The following is a 23,607-nucleotide window of genomic DNA, read 5'->3' on the forward strand; positions in this document are numbered from 1 at the left end:
ACTTGTTCAGATGTTCCTTTGCAAACTTCTGATGCTGCATTTTGTGGTGAGGACACAGGAAAGGTTTTCTCCTGATGACTCTTCCATGAAGCTCATATTTGTCCAGGTGTGTCTGCACAGTAGAACAGTGCACCACCACTCCAGAGTCTGAGAAATCTTCCTGCAGGTCTTTTGCAGTCAAACAGGGGTTTTGATTTGCCTTTCTAACAATCCTACGAGCAGCTCTCTCAGAGTCTCTAAGTTTTCAGCTTGACCTCCACAGTTCCTGTTAACTGCCATTTCTTAATGACACGAGGAAACAGCTCCCTGAAAACACTTTGCTATCTTCTTATAGTCTTCATCGGGTCTTTTAGTTTTCAGAGCGCTAGGCAGCTGTTTAGAGGAGCCCATGGCTGCTGATTGTTGGGACAAGGTTTCAGGAGTCAGAGTATTTATAAAGCTTTGAAATTAGCATCAGCTGGCCTTTCCTAACGATGACTGTGAACAAGCCAGAGCCCTAACAAGCTCATTAAGGTCTGAGACCCTGGGAAAAGTTGTCTGAGAGCTCAAATGTCTTGGGGTGCCCAAACCTTTGACATTCTTTAGTTTTGTTCACTCAAATTGTAGAAAACAAAATTAAAACACTGATCCTGCTTTAAATGTTGAAAAGCATGTTTCATCTTTAACTTTGTGCCTTTTGAAGATCAGTTCATCTTCTACTCACTGAACTATTCACAGTAAACGAAATTTTGACCACTGGTTGCCAAACCTTTGCACGCCACTGTATTCCTAAACTAAAAACAGCATCTCTACCTCCTACTTATACACGGTAGGGTCTAACTGCCAAAGAACTTTAAATCATTAATCATATTATGCATTTTTGTAATAAATTATTGTTAATTGGAAAAATAAGCCTCCTGACTGAAGTAGATTACTGGCTCAAAGGAACATGAGAAATACTCTTTCCATAAAATAAACAACTTTATCACTAATGTTTGTTCCTTGTAACACGTTACTACCCATCCCTGCAGGGATCATAACATTTCTTGTAAATACAGGCATTTTTTTTTTTACTCTCTTAAGACTAAAATCTTCCAAAACTGTTTTCAGTTTGTTTCCTTTTCTGATGAAGACGTCAAACTTTGCTGTGATAAAACACGTACACACAACAGCTCTTAACTTCAACTTTGTTTTATTAAATCCTCGTGTTCATCTTACAAATTACAACCAAGTTTTAAACACAGAAAGTTCACATTCTCCAGTAAATAACATACTGTAAAAATAAAATAACAGAAACAAATCTCTTTAAGAAGTGTTCCTTTAACAATAACCCAAATTCCTGACGGTCCGTTCGTGTATTATATACAATGTAATGTACATTAGTCTGACAAACATGAGATGAAACGATGCCTACAAATTGTCCGGCTCGTTGTTGTAAGACAAAAAAGATAAAAAAAACAAAACAAAACAAAAAACAAAACATCAAAACCAACTGAAATGAGCAGTAAACAAAAAAAAGTCACATATTAAAATCAGAGATCACTGTCAATCGTTATTGCTTCGGTAACAGCAGTAAAAATCAGTTTTCCATGGCTACTGCTCCACGCTGAGGAGAAACGATTTAGCCCTGTAGTGCTGTGATGAAAAACTACTGTACATCAAAACAACGCATCGTAAAAATAACTAAAACATAAAGTAAATAATACAATTAGTATTAACTGTGTCTAATTTGTTTTAATGAACAGTCTATGTACAAATCTACATGTGTGAAAAATGCTGTTTATTGTAAAAAAAAAAAAGAGTACAATACAAGGAGCTCATCGTAAGGGCTGGACAGCACTGTAACATTTAAATGCCAGTTCTTTCATCACGCATCACAAACAACTTGTTGTTAATCTCATCTGCGGTTGTTCCACCTGCTTCGCCTCAAAACATTTTAGAGCCCTTCAGTTTCTATTTTTACACCTATTTTCCCCAGAATTGTAAATAAACACAGCACCAGGAATGTTGTCGCGCTGCTTCTGCTTACAACAAGTTTTGTTCCCTGTGGTGACAGCGGAACAAGTGTGTACCTTTATTAACACTTATCTTAAGTCACTGGAGATATTTCTGTCATGTGATTGTAAACCTTAAGGCAGGATGATAAGGCACGACTCATACGCTATAATACAGTCGGTACTTTTGGGAAAGCCCACAAAACATCATCCTTTTACGCTGAGGGAGGAAAACAAAGCATTGACTAGCATGTCTATCAACACATCAAATACACTCAAAACTATTCGATCTGGACCCTGTTTGCCCATGATTTGTGTCCAAGTGACTGATGGGGACAACTTTTTTTTTAAATTAAAACAGCGGCCGGGCTGCAGTGTAACCACGTGCATGTTTGCATCATTAATGTACGTCCACCAATTGTGATTACCGACTGCAGCTACACAGGAGTCTTACAGGAAAAATCGAAACTAAGGAAAAAGTGTTACAATCAAAAGAAAGAATAATACAAAGGGTGAAGAGTTTTGCTTTACAATCACAGCTGCTTTAAATCACTGCGTCTTTACACAAACTACTGTAAAACTTTTAACAATTTAATGCCCATTACCCTTTTACTAGCCCGGTGTGGCTACACATTTTGACAAATAAAGACCTGTCTGAATGAGAGGCCTGGTGTGGCTGCCAATCAGTTCATTTTTATAGAAGTTCTTTGGATGTATAAAACCAGATTGTTGACGACCCATTTGACTTAATGTTAGTAGCCTGCTTAGATCGCACATAGAAATATAAATGTTTCAACTTTTGTCAATAATGAGATGCTACACATCGTTAGCTTGGTTGATTTCATTTTATGAAAACCATGAGCACCAGATGACCGGACAAAACAATCAGTGACTCCTCGCTCCTCTGTAGCTGTCACAAAGTCACAATATGTGTCTGTTTGTTGATTACCTGGTGAGTTATTCATATTTGTTAAGTCTGTAAGGGTCCACCAACCAAAGGAATCAAAAATGTTTTTCATAAAAATGAATCCGAGTTATGAGTGTTGTTTTAACAGGATAAAGTGGTGTTGTGTCAGTATGCCGGGTGCTGTTATCTTCGGGTGACGTGTATTTCCCATCTTTGCTGAGCAATAATTTTGTGTAAAAGGAATTAAAGGCCTGTCCCAAATATAGGTCTGTTAAGTTCAGTGATTTAGTTTGTATCAAATTATATAAAAAACAGTAAAAATCTGACCATCAAAGCTGATCTGGACATTAAAATTTTAAAATTCATTTTTGCTAAGATAAGAGACCCCGGCTGCGTTTACTAGTATTCCACTATTATTCCGAATATAACTCTGAATGTGATACAGGTCACGTAAACAACATATTCTCTTCAGAAATTCCAAATTAGCCCTTTTTCCAAATAAAGCATGTTCGGATAAAGATGGTGGATATGCTGGTATTTTTCAGGCATTCAGCACATTAAGAAGATGCGTGTCAGCTGAGGTTTGTAACATACACCCTCGTCTGTTTACGGTCACCTCTGTGCGTTGTCATGGATACGTTGTAGAAAAACCAGCTAGCCAACAGTTAGCGAGGCTGTTGGGTAGAGATGTGCGCCTGAATGAGAAGCCCACATTTCTGGTGTGAAGTTGAAACACACCTACTTTTAAACTTCATAAAAGACTTGGGTATCAGCAGGTTTTTGGATACGCACAAACATCACAACACCGACCTTTTCAAGAAGATATTCAAGGAATGAAAGACGGAGACTGTGTTCGATCCGTTCAACAAGAAACTTGGAAAAAAATCATATCAATCAATAAACTGGAATATTAGTGGAATATTTATTTTCATTGGTCACGTAAACAGTTTCGTGGGAATCTTGGGCCTCAGTCACAAACAGCGTGAACGCACAAATCTGTGCCCAAAATGTGCGCATGAAGTTTTTAGTAGAAATCTGGGATTCATCAAATTTAGACCTGCCTCAGACCACGCGTACAAATGATAAAGGCGTGGGGTCTCATTTATAAATATTACATATTCACAAAACGAGGCCTGAAGGAGGTGTACGCCACATCACACACAAAAATTGTGAACTATAAAAACAGACCCATAGTGATGAACATTTTAAAGATGGGAAACTGGCGACACAGACGGCGAGGTTGAAGCCTGATTGTAGAAATTAAATTTTTTTTGGCGCATGCCATTTTTGGCTTTTGTCCATACGTACATTTTTAGTATGGATCCTACACACTGTTTTATAAATGAGACCACAGGTTGAATGTAAACACAGACCTTTTAACTAAATGCATAACATTAAAACTGAAATTGACACAAGGCTTTAACAGACAATATTTAAAACTGTTAATTTCCAAACACACTGTCCAAATGTCTTAAATGACCATGAAACTGACACCCTTTCATCCTCATCAATTAATAATCAAAAACTTAACCTATGAAAATGGAGTGTCCCAGTTTTTATTTCGTAGAAATTGTGCATATGTTCATTTGTAGCCAGCTAATTATTTAGTCGCCTATTACCAGGCATGCAGGGTATATAAAAGATTCTGATGTACCTCTGAGCAGGCGTTATGATGGTATATCTAATTTACTTGGAGGATATTTCAGTCAGAGAGAGCCAATCAGAGATCGACATGTTTGAACATGTTTTGAAAAGAGTGACTGATGGCTGATCAGCTGTTTCTGACTGTCATTACAATCACAGACGCTCACTGACGGCCCTACGTCAGGGCCTTTAGATGTGCGTAGAGATAACTTCCTCCACGGTAACCTTCTAGACAAGCGTATATCCTTATATAGAGAAATGGGGGCGTGGCAGTGGCTTCAGCGCACAGGTCAGCTGCCATCTTTTTTAAAACTTTTGTGTTTTAGAAAGAACCTTATTTCATAAACACAGTGACTCAGGTGGTTGAAAAATGGACTGATGGGTGATCTTCACAGAACATTTTCAATATTTGATTTTTTTCATATGTGTAAACTACGACCCCACAAAGAGTCACGTCCCCTCTGCAGCTGTAAAGGCTCCTCACAAGATAAAAGAGGCAATATGGTTTCAAGAATCTCAGAGAAGGAGCCTGTGAGCCAACATGGCTGTAACGGCTCCACGTCCACCAGGAATCACTGTACAGAGGAAGAAGATGAAGGACCGGCCACTTTATAAAAACAACCAGAGTCCATGGAGACTTGTCTTGTCTGGGGGGAGACCGGAGAGTGAGCACAATGTCTCCACAGCAGTGCTGCTGGACTGGGACAGCAATACACGAGGTAATCGCCAAATGGCTGGTACTGCTAGCTAGCTCCCAACCCAACCCAACCGGTTCACAGTGCAGAGCAGCCAAGGCTAGCTATCTGGAGACAGCCTGCACGATGTTTCTGCATACGAACACGACTGGCAGCCTCACTATCTCCCATTAGATCTGGTTGGTGCGCAGTGCAGCAAACTGAAGAGTAGCAAAATTAACCTACAGACCAACATGCGAACACGTTCTCATCCAAAGTTGTCATATAGCGTCGCTTTTCATGTCTACAGATTAAGAATGAGGTATCCTCCTGCATCTGCTGCTGATGTTCAGGCGTTGGTTGTGGCGTCCTGGACTACCAACAAAAGCAAATGGTTAGGTTCATGTTTTGGCTCTGCATTCATACGGGAAGAGAACACCAAACTCCTGGGGAGTAAAATTAAAGTCTGGGGTATGTTGGACCCATCCAGCACCCCTGCCACCTGCCCTATAGGGCCTCTCCTGCTCCTTACATTATGTCACCGGCAGCGTTTCAAAGTGATGCCGTCCAGCGGCATCATACCACTGCAACAGGTGCCGTCCGGCCGACCAGCAGCGTATCATAACACCGCAAAAGGTGGCTTTTGGCGTCGGTGTCTGTCGCTGAAATCACTGACAAAGCAGTGTTATTTGATGACTTCAGAATGAGAACGAGTTGGACATGAATAGCCGGTCACAAATATTGTTGTGGTTAACGAATTAACAGTTAACCGTTGACATCCCTAGCTGTGAGTGTGTAATAGGAGACACAGGAGGAATGAAGGGTTAAATAATGACATCAGTCTGAACTTAGTTTAGTTGGTGGTCTTGAGCTCAAAGCGGCTGTACACCTGCTTGGATTTCATCTTGTTGTACTGGTTCACCAGGTCCAGCTTGCTGTGGCCCAGCGTCATTCGTTTCTGGTCCTGCCGACTCATCAACACGCCCGGCGAGGGTGGAGGCGGTGGGCTCTGCTGGCTCTCCGGCTCACTTTGAGAGAGGTCCGGTCCCCCCCAGGGCGAGGTGCCGTGAGGGGAGGGCGACCTCCGGAAGTTGTAGGTCTCTTTGTTGGAGGGGGGCAGGAAGAGGTCTGAGAGTTTGTTGAGGAACTGGTTGGAAGAAGTCCTCTGCTTGGGGGTGAGTTTGCTGTCATTGATTGGGGTGGGTGTCTGGGTCTTGGGATTAAGGTTTGAGTTCGGGGTGCTGGGGACGAGCCCGGCGCCGTGGAACATGCCTGGTTTGTGGTCGTACAGCCCCAAAGCCTGGAACTTGGAGGAGGTGCCGCCAATATTTGACCGCATGACGTCTGTTGGACTGGGCTTGGGATTAAGGTTTGAGTTCGGGGTGCTGGGGACGAGCCCGGCGCCGTGGAACATGCCTGGTTTGTGGTCGTACAGCCCCAAAGCCTGGAACTTGGAGGAGGTGCCGCCAATATTTGACCGCATGACGTCTGTTGGACTGGGCTTGTTCCACTCGATGCCTTTTTGGTGACCGTAAGGCGGCGGTGGTCGGTCCATAGCTGAGGTATGATTGGTTCCTCCGTTAGCAGAGACCCGTGCACCCGATGTGACGTGAGTCTGAGGAGTCGGGGTTTGTCCTCCGCCTCGGTCTGCACTTCCACCTCTCCTCTCTGGGCTGAGGTGAGGGTTGTTGCTGGGCTCCTTCTTGTCGTGACCTTGAGTGACCTTGTAGACCGTGTTAGCGGTCATCCCGGGAGCAGCCTTCACACTGGACACGCTGTTACTTGATTGGCTGCTGGAGTTTTCAGAGCACACCCTTTCCCTCTGCCTGCTGGAGGAGGGGAGAGAAGAGATCAGGTCAATATGATAATCCACAGATTAAACATAAACTAGTCAAACTGTCAGTATTTTATATCATCATACAAGATCCAACAAAAAACAAAAATCTATATTATTCTACTGAGAACTGCTCAACTCCAAAAACCTACAGCAAATAAAACTATTTTAAATATTGCAGTTATTATTGGGACTGATCCTTCAGCAAGTTTCCAGTTCCATTTCAGTTTGTGTTTTTTTACTGTATTTATAATATTTTGTACATCTTATACGAAGCTGGTTCTGATTCTGATCCAGCTCTGGGCAAGAAGGTGAATAAGAGCATTTCACAAAATGTTGAACTTGTCGTTATATTTAACAGGTCTGCAGAGCGCACACACCATGAGCTTACCTTGTTTATATTGTTTACTTCACTCTGTGTTTTATGTGCCAGATTGATGCTGTTAAAAATGTTTATAACAAATTATTTTCAAATCTTTGTTGACATATTCAATCAAATACAGTCCAAAGACAAAATATTCAATGTTAAAATTTAAAAATCTTTGTTTTTGTAAATATGCACTTTCATGCTGCCACTGGGGACGGCAATTGAATATGGGTCAAAAAGGAGCTGTTTGTATTTACGTTTTAAGCCCAGTTAAGACCAAAGATTGGCGACGAGATGAAACCGTTGTAGGGCACAGACAAGACAACAGCCAACGAGCCCTCTGTTTCCGTCCTCACAATGTGCCAGTGTCAGACGGTGGTTCGCTGCTGCTGCTGGCTCCATCACTGTAGCCAGTATCTCACTATCACTATCCTCATTCAGATTTTAAGAAGCTACAAATTATATTCAGCCACAAAATAAGTCTGAAAAGCTGCAAATCAGAACGAAGTACAGAGAGTTGTTGACTAGAGATGATACACCGTCTCATGGCGGTCACTTCCTGTCAACGTTACAGATCAGAAGTACAGAGAGTCGTTGGCTAGAGATGATACGCCGTCTCACGGTGGTCACTTCCTGTCGACGTTACAGATCAGAAGCACAGAGAGTTGTTGACTAGAGACGATACGCCGTCTCACGGTGGTCACTTCCTGTGAACCGGCAGCTTTTTACAACACTGCAGAACGTCACATTGTGAAGTTGACTGTTTCAACTCGCCTCGGCTTGGATCTTTGGTCTGAACTGGGCTTTACAGAGCATCCCAACTTTTTTTGAATCAGGGTTGTGTTAATTTAGTGTTGTAAATTGAGTTGTTTTATTTTAGTTTTTTCTATGTAAAGCACCTTGAAATGTTTATATGAAAGGTGTTATATAGACACCCCCTTGTTAACCTGCCATCCCTCTTCATCCCCCCAAGTCTGGACCCGTCTCATAAGCGAAACATAGTGCAGGCCTCTAAGACTGGAGACACGTTGTAGATTAAAATGTATTACTAGTCGTACCCCTTGAAAAAGAAAAAAACCCAAACAAATGTCTTAGCAGCTAGACTCCAGCTTCGTACCTGTCAGAGAGTAAATCCAGCCCCATGACCGGCCCGGGCACCATGCCCATGCCGGGGCCCATCATGGCTTGATACGACGGGTAGTAGGGCATCCCCTCCTCCTCTGGGTTGTAGAAGCAGTCGATGATCTGCGAGTCGGCGTACAGACAGCGGAACTCCCGGTCAAAACTGTCGGTGATGCGACCTGAGAAATGCATCACCATGTTGCTGTGCACCTGAGCCGACAGCCAGGTGAAACTAGAGAGGAGACAGAATACGAGAGTGTGAAACCACCGAGCTGCACAGAGAGATTCAGGTAAAACATACAGTCTGTTGTGTTGCTTCAAAATAAAAAAGAAAGATAAAAAAGAGTAAAGTACATATAGAAGTAAATATTCAACATGTGTTTCAAGAAAGTGTGCTTATGCTCAGGGTCGTTCAATTCTCACACTGCCCCCATAAAATGTGTTCATCAGGAACAACTGAATAGTAAACAGGACGCAAGATAAGAACAGGAAATGACATCACCTAGTAATTCCAAATGTGACCCGCCTACATGACTCTGCATACTGTTTACTATGTAGGAGTGATGTTCAGCATGTGTGTGGCATGTTTTTAAAGTGTGCGGCTGGTCACTGTAAACACGATCCTGATCATGACAACTGGGAATTACAAAACAAAACTGTGACTTAAATATCGAACCTGTCTGTCAGTTGTCTCTGTGTAAATGATCTCCGTCCACCTCCGGCTGATAAACCGGCAGATCTGCCTTAACAATTTCCTGGACGATGATGAGTCAGTGCAGTGACTCAGCTTATCATCTCTCAGGACACCGGCTGAGAGGTGTATATATGATCACTGAAAACATCTGACTTCAAGTGAAAGCAACATATCACCCAGCAGGCCCGAGGCATGCGGATAAAGACATATGATCAAAACCAAATATTTAGAATTAAGACGAGTGAATCGTCAGCAGACAGGATCTGTAGTGACGATGTCTGGAGCCTCAGATTATTGACAGAGATTTTTTATGAGAACATTTTGGACATTTAAGAAAACAGTGTATAAGATTTATGAGGATTCAGTGGCAGCTGGCTGTTAGGATTACAGGCTGAAACCAGCTTACACTTCTCCTGGTTAGAATTCCTTCAGTGTTCATTGTTCAGGAGGTTTTAAGCAGGAGCTGAATTATCCTCAGAGGTCTCCTCCTCTCAAAAACAATCAGACCAGCTGATTTAAACCAGTCAAAACACTGAATAAAACAGTTTCATGTTACAAATCAGTGTTTTCCCGACGCTATCTAGAGGCAGTGTTTGGTGTGTCCATTCTGGGCTACTGTAGAAACTGGGGGTGGGAATCACCAGACACCCCATAATTCGATTTGATTACGATTCAGAGGGCGATGATTCGATGATAAAATGATTATTGATGCATCACACATGATTTATTTTTCTCACTGTGTGACTGTAATTAAATTAACAGGTCAATTTTATTCATATAGCACATTTCACACGACAAGCGTAAAGTCAACGTGCTTAAGATACATGTCAAACAAGTTACCATACATGATAAACATAAAATATCATAATATAAGATGATAAAGTTTTACATATGTAAAAACGATCAGGACATGATAAAACAAATAAAACATGGGGGTACTATTATTATCGTTATTCTTAAAAAGAGGGAGATAATAAAAATAAAACACTAATTCCTAAAACAGATCTAAGGGATCTCTCTGGTGTGTACAGATGAATTTACCTGCATACCATCTGGCCCTGGTACAGGTCCCTTTTCCATTCAACCACAGAGCCAAAATGTCTCCATACCTGAGCTTTTAAACCACTCAGATTGTATCCATCTGCAGTTGCACACACTGATCTTTTGTGGGATATTTATGCTGGTGTAGCGTCCAGTGTTTGCATACTGTACGTACTATTGAATAGTAAAATTATTATAAAGTTAACTGCATTAATAATTAATTTAAAAGCATTCTGCAGTCTCCTGCCTGTATTGGAATAGCAATATAAGGGGGAGGCAGCATGCTCTTTGGCTCTGCCGTGTTGTGTTAATGTCTCCTCTCCGTTGCAACCTCAGCTCTGGGAAAAACCAAGACACTCATCGGACTGGTAGCAGGGTTTTTGAGGTGAGCAGAGAGTTCTTTTCATCACCACAGAGTTGGTTTAATTTATTTAATGCTGCAGTGTGTGTTGGTCAGCAGGGCTTGTTTGTTAACGTCACTGCTGATCGCTGCTCCGTTAACATCTCTGGGTGACGGCAGAGGAAAGTATTCACAATATATTTCACGCTCGCCTTGCAAATGTAATTATTTATTCACTACAATAAAACATGCTGAAACTGCTGCTTTTTGTGAAGATGAATTACAAGTTAACTCCAATGTGTCTGCGCTGTAGACTGTCCCTTTGCTCCACTGCTCTCGCTGTTGATCAACATCACATTATTAACAAACATTTAGATAACTGAATAATGACATTTGTGAGTCAATGCTGAATCGTCCATCTCTGCTTTGCGATGCATCTAAGAATCGAATATTTCCCCCACCCCCAGTAGAAACATGGCGGTGTAACATGGTGATCTCCGTAGACGGGGACCTGCTCCCTGTCTAGATGTGAACGGCTCATTTTAAGGTAACGAAACCACAACTATTCTTATTTTTAGGTTATTATACATGAAGGAAAACATACTTATTATCATATTCCATTTCTTCTGAGGGATCCCCCTAAATCCTACACCTGGACCTTTAAAAGCAAATACAATCCCTGCTCTAATTAAAACATACAGCTTACTTTTTTGCTGCAATTTTAGTCCTCAACTAATCTGAATCTAATGTCTACAAACATCAGTTAAAGAATCAGAAATGACCAAAAACGTATCAGCTTTAGTTGCTAACTTTTCTTTCAGCATGAAGAGAGCTAAGAATTTTGGAGGGATGGTGCCGTGACAGTGACAGATAACTACAGTGTTTCATCTCAGGCTTGTTTACAACACGTACGCTAACTTATCCCTGAGAGCGTCTCTGCTCAGCAGGTGTTGTTCTGTTTCACTGATCCACTTTCATTTGCAGAGTGTTTCAAACAGCCTCATAAAAACTAAATATGAAAAGGTTTTTAATAATCTCTGCAGAGACCAAACCACATGCAGTGCAAAACAAAATCAGTTAAACAATACATCTGTCTCTGAATTTAAATCATGTTGAAGCCATTTAAGGCGTGCTGCGCTGCGGGAGACGCGAGCTGAGACACCGTGTTCTGCAGCAGTCAAGAGGAACCTGCAGGACGGCTTTCCTCAGTGATAAATCACTCACTGCTCAGATATGTTGCACACGATTCACTTAAAGTTAAATTCCTGGTATGTTGGGAGGAGGAGCTGATCATGGAAAGCCTTCACTGCATAAACCATAAATCAGAAGGTCATAAAGGACAGAAGAGAGTCGTCTTACAGGCTGCAATATAAGCTCAAATCTATTATCACTTTAACACAGATGTCATAAAATGATATGTGGGTCAAGATAAAATTTGCCGGCTTCCTGGAACAGTTAATATCTGCTGCTCGACATCACCGATATATCTGATAAATATATTTGTGGATTGCAGTTAAACGAGCTCCATTCAGCACTGATTAAAAACAATACTGTAAAACATGTTAAAAAAATATCTGGAGTATTCAGGTTTTTCAGCATTAAAAAGCACTTTATAAACATTTATTAAATAAAACATCCTTTAACATTTTATAATAAATAACGTTTTATAAATTACAACAGCGATAGAATGCAAGAAATACACAATTGGGGAATTTATTGATCAAAAGAAAGCACTTGAAACTACAGATTGTGCCATCTTAATGTCTAAATGATACACGTGTGGGGTGAGAGGAGTAGTTATGAAGTGGTGAAGTTATTTAGATAACAGACAACAATATGTGCAGTTTGCTGGTGGTACATCTGAGTTTCTGAAGATTGAATGTGGAGTTCCACAAGGCTCTGTTTCGGGGCCTAAACTTTTTGTTTTGTATATCAATGACATATGTGAAACGTCAAATATATTGCAATTTGTGTTGTTTGCGGATGACACAATATTTTGTGACAGTGTTAGCAGGAAGTTTCACAAATGAAATGGTGAAACTGAAAAGAAGGTTTCATGTCAACACATTATCCTTAAATGTGAATAAAACTTTATGGTTTTTGAAAAAAAGGATGGAATGGTTTCACCGTCTATAGATGGAGTGACACTGAAAGAATGTCTCAGGTCAGATTTTTGGGTTTGATAATGGATGACAAACTGTCATGGAAATCTCACAGAGAACATGTAAAGACAAAGGAGTCTGAGAATATTTTTGTTTTAAACAAAGCAAGGGTCGTGTTGGATCATAAGGCAATGAGCATTCTGGACTGATCACTTATTTTGTCATACTTTAATTATTGTGTGGAGCAACACACACACGAGTAATATGAAGGCACTGGTTACATTACAGAAAAGAGCAGTTACAGTTATTCATAAAATAGATCCAAGAGAGCACAAACCAACACACTGTTTATCAAGTCAGGACTATTGAAACTTAAAGACTTAGTTGATTTATGGACACTGTTCGTTATGTATAAAGAGTGTCACCAAAACATTTACATGGGCACCCTCAGGAGGAGTTATAGTTATATAAATATGTTACACAATCATACTGTTATTCCAAAACTACATAATAGTGTGTTTAACCATTTATGACGTGTTACTATAGTGCTTGTAAACACTGAGCAAGAGGAGCTGAAGTTAAGCCCAAAGACTACGCCCGCCACGTCAGTTTGTTGGTATTATCTCTGTAAAAATATGAAGAATTGTTTCTTTTGCATTAACAGATATCAGCGAGCATTATCTGCTTATTATCAATGAATCACTTTTATTATTTGCTTGTCAAACACACTAATCAGTCCTGAACGTATCACACTGTAACGGCACTCCCCTGGTATCAAAGATCGAACCAACATCTTTATAGGTTTTAATATCAGAGCGATGAGGACGTTTGAAGATAGTGTAGGAGGGAGGCAGAGGTGTGCTCAGGTGATAAGACAACACTGCCTCCACTCAGCCACCTGGCACCTCTCCAGACCTCACCCTTCATTCCACAGCCAGCAGGTTTGATGCCTGACTCGACCCATTCGGTTGCCTAACACCTGAAACCACACTTAGTTTACGAGTGAAATCACTCAGCAGCAGCCATCGGGCCAAATCTGACATAATGTGCCAGGAGAAAATAAACTAATCAGAAAACAACTTGACCAGACAGAATTTGACACAACAAGGAATAAGAGGAAGAAGATGAGCTGTGGAGGTGAAACAAAGAGTGGATTAAAGGTGCGCGGGTGGTGATGCCTGAATCCGCTGACTGATGGTACAAATATGAAAGAATGTGTTGATATGAACTCTACATTATTTCTCAGGAATTTTACACGTCATTGTTAATGTAAGCTGCTGGTTGGTCTAGTAATTGACTGATTCTAAGTCCCGCCCCCTTAGTTACAGTTCAACTCAGTGTGAGAGAAGAGAAACAGAAGTGAGGAACGTAAACAAACGTCTAAAGTCAAGCGGGTGTGACATTGAAACAAATCTTTGGCTGTAGCCTTTGTGGTGTGTTCAAGTGCAACTTTATGGCCGAGACTCAGGCAACATGAGGCAATGCAATAGTCGGCCTTCATCAACACTAGCTCTTTGATGTTGGTTTGGAATGTCTGGGCTTTACCAGCTGCACCTCAGCTAATTGTGACCTCTTACATCTTTCTAACAGACCCTTTAACTGTTAATAAACAGTGTGACAGTTTTTTGGTGGGCGGGGCTTAGCTGGAGGCAAAACAGTTCTCCACAGACATTAGCTAGCGCTAGCTAACAAGTTCTGTTGTCTTGTTTTAGACGATGGAGGAAGATGATGTGAGTGGTGCGTTCAGAAACACTCATTGTGAGTGTGGGAGCACACTCTGACACAAACTGGAGCGTTGATAAATTGGGAGCGCTGTCTGAATGTAGCGTTGGGTTATCCAGAGCAGCGCACTCTCAGAGTGGCAGAGCGCACTCTGGACACTCTGTCTGTGGAGACGGAGCAGCAGAGCGCCGAGCGGAGTGAATGTGTGATTAACTTAACCGTTGGTTCATTCATGTAGAAATATAACGCTGCGTTTCTTCCACCAACAGGGCTCTCATTTTAGTGTAGAGCGTCAGACTGAATTTACCAACGCACCATGTCAGGTCACTCACTCTCCGGGACCGCCAGTGTTACTTGAATAAGTAAACACTGACCAGCGGGACCAGACTGGCCGACCCGTATGCTCTCACTCAGTGGATGGATGATGTCACAGGAAGCCAATCTTACAAAGGAGGACCACACTTGTTTGTTTTGCTATGGAAGCTAACGTTAGCTAATGTGCTAAAAAGTTAGCGTTGCAGAGAAATCCAATCTTCCTCTTAATCCCTCCCCAGTTTCTGATGAGGTGGACATGATAACCCTTAATACACATAACCTTATTCATCCCTACAACAGGAAATACTTTTTCCCTAACCTGATATGAAGTGTGCGCTGCACATGTGAGCATTTTTGATGATGGCCTCCGTCCAGTCCTTTGGTCTTATCACATTTAACCATAGTTGTCTTTGTTTTTGTTGACGGGCAGTGGCGGCTGGTTTTGAGCCATGACTCCTTCTATTCTGGCTCCCAATAACACAACAAGACAAACACATTTTAACACTCCTATGGAGCCTACAGCCCTGTGGGGGAGAGGCAGCTGCACCTCCAGGTGATAGCATGACGTCATTGTGACATCGGCTCATAAAGGGTCCATATCAGTCTCAAGCAGCTTAAACGTGCGCTCTCCTAACTGTATAAAATCACAGTGACATCTTGCTCATTGTTTGTTGGTCAGACACAGTTACCAGTTCGCTGCAGCCAGACAGCACAGATGGGCTCCACAAATCTCCACAAGAAGCTCCAGAAGTTCACACTTAACAAAAGAGTCGATCTTCAAATGTCACATAGTAAATGTATTTTATGAAGTTCAACAAAACTAACAGTGTCCCATTCATGACAGAACAACCTCAGGTGTGTTAACTGAGGCAGCAGGTAGAATCACGACATTAAAGTTGTTAAAATCAGCAGTTTCACAGCTCTGTTTGTCCAAACACACACACACACACACACACACACACACACACTTCTCCCTGTGGGAGTAAAAAGCAAATGGTAAAACAAAATGATCTGAGATGAAAAAGTAACATCAAACGATCAGTTAAGGAAAAGTTGATCGTAGAGATTCAACGATTTCAGTATCAGTAAATATTCGCCTGGTCAGCAGCCATCAGCCAATCAACAGATAGGATGACATTCACCAACAGCAGTGCCCGATGTTTTCCTGTTGTGTCACTTTGATTTTGTGCAGGCTTAAAAGCAGAGCTCCAAACTAACATCATCCTGTCGTCCTGGGAACAATAATAACATGTTCGAGACAAACACATTTTCTTTTCCGGGACATCTTCGGGATGACAGGACGCAATAAAGTCATTGTTAGTTTCCCTGATAATGCTCCACTGTGAACAACAAATCTGTGTTGACATCAGCAGGAGGAGAGCTGATTAACGTTAGCTGTTAGCTGTTAGCAGCACGTGGCCGCAAACAGCTCACAGAGGTTATACTGAGTTACGTTATGATGCGTTCAAGCTCTTTTCAGTAGAAATAAATATTGGGCGAAGGTGAATTATAACGTTCTAATGATGTGTTCACATGTAATCTTGTGAAATGTAGTTTTTGGTGAAAAACTTATGAATGAACGAATAAATCCAGCTGTTTGAGGGAGATGTCTTCACAGCAATATAAAACAGATATTAGAGAGGGAATTATAATATGTTACATTTTGTAAAGAGGCGTTTGAAGCAGTTATTTAAAAAATGCTTTTCATGTAAAAGACATTTGTAAAAGTCATGTATTAAAATGGGTAGGACTGAATTTGTGCTCATTCAAAGGTGGTGTAATGAAAGGATTAATTACTTAAAAACAGCTTCTTTTTCATAATAAAGATTTCTGTGTTTCCCTGGCACAACAGGATGAATAAATAACATCAAAAAAAAAAAAAAATCACCTAAACAACATCGGCGTCAGCTGTCGTCCAAATTATTTTAAACACCAGTATCAGTGCTGGCCCAGAATTCCACAAATGCATCCCTGGTTGATTGACAAACTATTCTGATAATCAATTAATCATTTATTTTGAGGAATTGATGCCTTTGTTTGTCACTTTGGGCTGTGGGGAATTTTAACGGGCATCTTTCACTGTTTTCTAAAATTTTACTGACAAAGATATTTATCAAAAAATAACCAGCAGCATTATTTGATAATAAAAATAATCATCAGTTGCAGCTTTAGACTGGGCATCCAATAATTTTCCAGCTGAACTGAAATCCTACACACACTGCAAAGAGTTAAAGAAACCTGAGTGACACAAAAGGCCGAGTACAAGCGACAGACACGTAGAAAAAATGAATGAGAGTGACATTAAATCTTAAAGTTGAAAGTCCTGTCTTTTCCTGTGTGATTAAATGTGCGCTCAATAAACATTCCTCTGCAGTCTGCTGCTGTTCAGGCTCTCCGTCTCATTAACTTGTTGAGCGTGTAGCTGTAATTACAGTCATTACTCAGGTATTCTCATAACAGTTTCAAATACCATCAACAGCTCCTCGCTGTCGGCAGCGCGGCCACTTTGCCGCACAACACGGGCATTGTTACACAGTTTATACACACACACACACACACACACACACACACACACACACAAAACTCATGATGGCCTCTGAGCTCAGCTGGCCTCCTCCTGTTACCTGCTGACAGTCCTGCTTATCAGGAAACATGCAAAGTAAATGTCAGAATGCTGATCGTGAGCAGTTCACAGACTCTGCTGTCATTAAACACCTTCATCTTTGTTCATATGTGCTGTATCGACTGTCTGAGTGTCTCCGTCTGACGAGTCCACCTACACGTCTTCTTATAGATACAGATCAGCAATCTGTGATCCTTTTTTTCTTCTTCTTAAATTACTGCGGCATTATGCAAATTATAGACATCCTCACAGTTACACTGATCAACATCACCTCCCCACCGCCATGTGTGTTTCAAATCAATTTACTATCACACTTCCTGCAAGTTGCAGGACATGAAGGAGACGGAGGAAAACAAAGATGGTCAAAACTGATGCAGCAGAGGCCGGGACGTCCTGGGGCCGGTCACACAAAGCACCTCAAGCTAAGGTTTTAAGGTTTCCTTTAAATAAAATCAGTTGCACAAAACTTTAAGGACAGTTGTAATACTGGTGGTTTTATGCAGCGCGATCTTTCCAATCAGTTATTGGGGAGGCATTTCATGAACAAGTTGAGGGTGGGCAGCGTCATTTACCTGGTTTCAAACACCCTCACCTGTCTGCACACACTGCCGTGAAATTTCCATCCAAACGCTGCAATTTCCTCCCACGTTCATTGCTTCATGTTTGCTCTTATTTTCAGTTTGTTCTTTCTTTAGTTGGATCCTCTAGAAGTCTGATTCGTTTCTTCCTCCCACCAATTTTTTTCACGTCGTCTTATCTTCTGCCATTTTTTTTACTATCAGGTGAACTTTGTGAGAGGACAACAGGTAGGCTGGGCTATCACAAGCACACGCTCAAGCAAACAAATGGTCTCCGTGGAAACAGTCAAATTTTACGATTGTAAAATCTCTTTCAGTGCAGCCAATGCCTTAACAGCTTTCCTTAACTAAGGTACCTTTTAAGAGATTCTGTGCAACACCTCAAAGTAACATCCTCAGCTAAGGTAAAAACTAAACCTTAAGTGTCATACTTAAGGAGGAAAATTAGGGGCAGTACACGTGCTGTGTTTTTTGCGCCCTCAAATCATCATTTTCAATGTATACATGCGGCAGGCATGCTCAAATGCCAGAGCAGTGCTTTAGGTAACCGGCCTCTGACCTCTAATCTCTAGTGTGAGTCAAACTCCAAAAACAATGGAACCTACATTTCCCAGAACGCAACTCAACAGAGAACAGGCAACAGCACAATGGCACGTTGCATTCTTGGTAGTAGCATCCTAGTCTCGCCACCAGACAATCAGAGATCTCCGCCTTCTGATAGTCTGGGGACACTCCTTTCTAAAGTGCGTTTAACACACCGGCGAAAACGGCCGGCAACAAATCAACGCCTCTTGCATTTTTGAAAAGGACACGCCCTCCCGGAAATGTGCGCTCCCCCTTTTCTCGTCTGCAAGGAAACAAACTCACAGAGAGCTTGAAAATGGATGCCGAGAGATTAAACTCCGTTTTATCAAACGTGTGCTCAGTCCACAAGATTGTGGAAATGAAGGACTTACAGCGACTTTGTTTAAAACTTTTAACGCAGTCGGACTATGTTTACGAGCACGAGAGTTCAGCGAGCCACCGAAGGACCGCCCTGCAGATTTACTATTGGTTCTGCAACGTAGGGAGTTTTTTTAAACTCTGAAATTGTATCCGCCCATCTAAACACAAAATCAGGGAGAAAGACATCAGTCTTTAGTTAAGCAAAGCGTCTAAAGACTGACTTGTGAGTCTAGTAGCATCCGTATTTTAGGACATGCTTCCTCAACAGAGACAAAACACAAGAATGGACCAGTCAAAGAGTGAGTACAGCATCACCTACAAGAGAAGCCGAGAGTTTGTTTGAGCTGAACAGGGAAGCAAAGGAGCGAAATAACGACCCTGATCTGTACGAACTAGTGATGCATTCGGGCGCTTCGGGTATGCTTGTTAAAAAGATACTGCAGGTTTCAGACAGGTGGGTCATAAAGTGACAAAACAGAGTCCAGAGTAAGTTCAGAGACGTGCCATTATTCTGCTTTGGAGCAGAATAACGATCAGAAAAATGTATTCCTTGTTTGTGTCTGTTTTACAGACGTTCTTTTCCTAATGATTGTGTATGAGGAAAAGGCTGGTGTGTGTCACATGACACTGCAGTGTGTGGTTACTACGCCAAAATTGCCTCACAACACAGCCGCTCCTGCTGGATTGGCGACAGTGATTAATGTCTGCACACACGCCCTCTGTTTATGTAGTTAATCCTTTAAAGTCCACGTTAACGTCACAGGAGTGGTGGGTTTAAAGAGACGAGCACAAAAGAAGCGAGTGAAGGGGTTACGTAAATGCTTAATGACTGATAGTGTGTGTGTGTGTATATGTGTTGCTAACCTGTATGACCCGGCGATGACCTCTTCACAGTCAATGATCATAAACTTCTCCAGGACCTGGCCGGTGAATTTCTTGCCGCTCTTGGTGCAGTACGTGTCCCCACACATGCTGCGGACTCGCATGTTCTGCAGACAGACACACATTTTACGGTTAGACACACACACACACACACACACACACACACACACACACACACACACACACAGAAGCTCACAGAACAAACACAGTGTTTCAGTTACATTTAAGGGTCCAGTGTGTCAGATTTAGGAGGATCCCATGGCATCAAGCAGCGAGGACTGCAGATTGCAACCAGCTGAAATGTCTCCTGGTTAGAATTCCTTCAGTGTTCACTGTTCAGGAGCTAAATTATCCACAGAGGTCTCTTCCTCTCCAAAACAAACAGATCAGCTGATTTGAACCAGTAAAAACACTGAATGAAACTGTTTCGCATTAAGAAATTATTGTTTAACTGTTTCTGCTCGTCACAGAGCGGCTTCTTCCAACAGCACCTTATGCAAAAACGCAAATGGCCCTGTCTGGAGCCAGTGTTTGGTTTGTCTGTTCTGGGCCACTGTGGCAGTGACACAAAACACAACATGGCAGTGAACATGGCAACCTCCATGAACAGTGACCTGCTCCCTGTGCAGGTATAAACAGCTCATTCTAAGGTAACCAAATACAATAGCTCTTATTTTCAGGTGATTTTCTCACGTTGTCAAAATGTCACACACATGATCCCGTCCTGCCGGCTGTCCCATTCATACAGACATTGTTCGGACACCATTACAACCTGTGATGCCTGCTTCAAGGTGTCCCCCTATTCTGAGACTGTACCTTTTATACAGAATGGCCAGGTGGCAAACTGTGTGGAATTCCCACCTTGAAGAGGCAGTATAAAAGGGGCTGCTGAAAGAACAAAGCAGACACGCCTTATTGTACGATCCAGATCAAATCAAATTTTTGTTCATTTTCAGTGTGTAAGAAAAGCCCTGGCTCTGACCACTTTCAAGTCAAAGCTGGTGGTGCACACCCGAGTATGACTGCTGTGTTCACACCTGCCCAAACGAACCGCACTGAGGGGGCAAACAATTTGAGTTTGATTGAACTGAACCAAACTGGGCAGGTGTGAAAGCACCCTGAAAGACAGCGAGGTGGGAAGCAAGCGAAGCGTGTGAAGGTCAGAACAGAGTGTCCTCCACTCAGGTAGATTTAAGCTGAAAAGTTCATTTGCAGCAAAGATTTTTCTGCAGACACACTGGTGCTTTGAATTATTTCCTTCCATTCAGTCATCATTTGGTTTCAGGTAATTTCTGCACACTATTAAAATCAACATGCAGAGACTCAATGTTTGCATGGGACGGATGATTCATCACTGTCACCTGTCGAGAACACGACTGTTGTGTGGTGATGCTGTGAGAACACAGTGTTATTAAACTCTCCTTTCTGATGAGTTCAAAAATGCTCCAACATCTAAAGTCTGAGAGTCCGTCTCCCTCAGTCACAAGGATAAGAAAATGAACTATGTGAGAAGTGACTTTAATTTTTTAAGTCACACCTCACAACATTTAAAAACACCAAAAGGTTGAAATGTAATGAATGAAGGAGCAGACAGACAGACAGGAGGATACTGTACACGTCCTACTGTAAAATCCTGCTACATGTTACACTCTCCATTCCTCTTCTCTAACAGTCCACTGTGACTTCTAGAGGTTGAGTGTAGAGACAGATATATACTGCTGAGGGTGCAAAATGTAACAGCAGTTCTACAAAAGTTGGGACGCTGTGTAAAAAATAAATAAAAACAGAATGCAATGATTTGCAAACCCTTCTTCAGAATATTTAATGCTCACAAACTTGTTTTTTTTTTTAAATAAATACACAGGCAGGTCGGTCTGGTTCCTGCACTCTCTCACTACGAAGCCACGCTGCTGAAACACGTGCACAATGTGTCTCAGTGTCTCGCTGGAATAAGACGGGACGTCCCTGAGAAAGACGTCGTCTAGATGGCGGCATATGTTGCTCCAAAACCTGTATGTACCTTTCAGCATTCATGGAGCCTCTCAAGACAGATTCTGCAATTTACATTGTAGAATCTGCCTCTCGGCATCCATTTTCAATCTGCCTGTGTGAAAGACGACTACAGGGGTTTGAACGATGCTGCGCTTTAGCCAATCACAATGGAGGGGGCGGGGCCGAGATGTGCAGGTGTCCCCAGGAAATGTGTACCTACAGAAACAGCAAGCTCTGCGTCCATAGCGACTGCTCCACCCAAAACGCCATCTCGCCAACGTGAAAATTATTTTTGTTTTCCAGCAGATGTCTCAGTTACAACATGACTGAGCTAACTGGAGTAGTTTCATGTCGTATCCGACAACAGGAGGCTTTTAACAGATGACGTCCTGATGTTTGCTTTGCTAACTGTCCCTGTCAGCTGCAGCCACTGATGCTTTCTAGACATCGTGATTTCCCAAAACTGAATAAATACCACACATAGCAACACAAAACTGCTTTGCTAGCTCAATCATGTTGTAACTAAAATATCCGCTGGAAAAAATATTTTTTCATGGACCGTTTATTGAGTTATTACCTTATTTTTATACAGTCTGTGGTTATTACAGACACCGCTAACGGCTAACGTTAACAGCTAACGGTTAGCCCAGCTAATCTACGATGTTATTATTGTTATTATTGTTATTATTTACAAAATGCGCACACAGAAATAGTAACGTTTGTTCAGTCATTGTGTTTATAGACTTTACAAACACCAGATTAGTCTACACGGTGATATAGTGACGTGAAAAATGTGATATATAGCTAAACTCTGCTGGTTTTCTACCCGAAGTATTTGTAAACAACACGGCGATTCCCTGGGGGCACCGCCGGAAGTGAAGGGCGTGAGCGATGGCTGAGGCCCCTGCACTTCCGTTAGTCGAAAAACTCCGGGCTGTGCCTCCAGAGGTAAAGGAAGAAAAAAATTTTTTTTTTTTAATTTTATTTTATTTTATTTTTTTTTTACCGATGGATTTCCAGATTGGCATGCATGTAGCCTTCACAGATGTGAAGTCATGGGCACTAACACACCTCCACGCCATCACAGACGCTGGCTTTGAACTTTGAGCAGGTAACAATCATATACAATATAATGTTGATTATCATTTTAGTAATTTAGTAACTATTGTTCGAATCCCACTCCTGCTGTTACTCTATTAGGCACTGTGTTTTGCTTTTTGCCCCTTAAACACGTTATATCTTATATGTTTTTTGAATATTCTGATACTTAATTCTCTAACACTATGCCCAGTGTGTGACCCTGACCTGGGGAACCCACTGGTTGTCCTGGTTGCTCCTAGTTTGTGAATGTTAATTGTTGTTACTGTAATTTGTGTTGCTGTAACTGAAGCATTCTCTTGCACACGAATTTAATGTGGAATAAATGAAGTTCTATTAAATTGAATTGAAGTAATTGATTTGTTGAGCCGTCACAGCTGATCAGATCCGAGAGGAGCAGCTGCTGCGAGTGAATGCAAACTTGTTGACCCAGCACAATGAACGGTTAAGTTTCACTTTCAATGCTATTCTACCTCTCTGTCTCTGCCCCAGGTGTGCTCTGAGCCCCGACAGTGTGGTGCTAAACATGACTGAACAGACACAGCTCCATAGAAAGCAAATGTATTTGTGGCGGCAGACGTTTTAACTGTGATGGGACACCACAAATAAATTAATGTATGGAAACTTTCACATAATAACACGCAAATGTAACTTATCTGTGGTTTGCATGAATGTACAGTGCCAACATTCTTCTGGCAACTGGGTTGCATAAAGTTGTTTAGACAGAAATTTAACAGATCTTTCCTGTCTCTGC

The 23,607-nt window shown here is 41.7% G+C and overlaps 1 protein-coding gene across 1 annotated transcript in view; it reads right to left on the minus strand.

The window, feature by feature from the left end:
* Positions 1–1,154: 1,154 nt before the first annotated feature.
* Positions 1,155–23,607, minus strand: part of fam83c (family with sequence similarity 83 member C) — a 31,940-nt gene continuing 9,487 nt past the window's right edge. Inside the window, exons 3-6 of the mRNA XM_049586282.1 lie at positions 19,746–19,870; positions 8,517–8,753; positions 6,596–7,027; positions 1,155–6,439 (exon numbers count right to left, since the gene is read on the minus strand). Coding sequence (XP_049442239.1) covers positions 6,052–6,439; positions 6,596–7,027; positions 8,517–8,753; positions 19,746–19,870 — 1,182 coding nt within the window. The 3' untranslated portion in view covers positions 1,155–6,051. The remainder of the gene's footprint in view (positions 6,440–6,595; positions 7,028–8,516; positions 8,754–19,745; positions 19,871–23,607) is intronic.

This window comes from Epinephelus fuscoguttatus, linkage group LG1, assembly GCF_011397635.1.
Source record: "Epinephelus fuscoguttatus linkage group LG1, E.fuscoguttatus.final_Chr_v1".
In the NCBI taxonomy this organism is placed as follows: Eukaryota; Metazoa; Chordata; class Actinopteri; order Perciformes; family Serranidae; genus Epinephelus; species Epinephelus fuscoguttatus.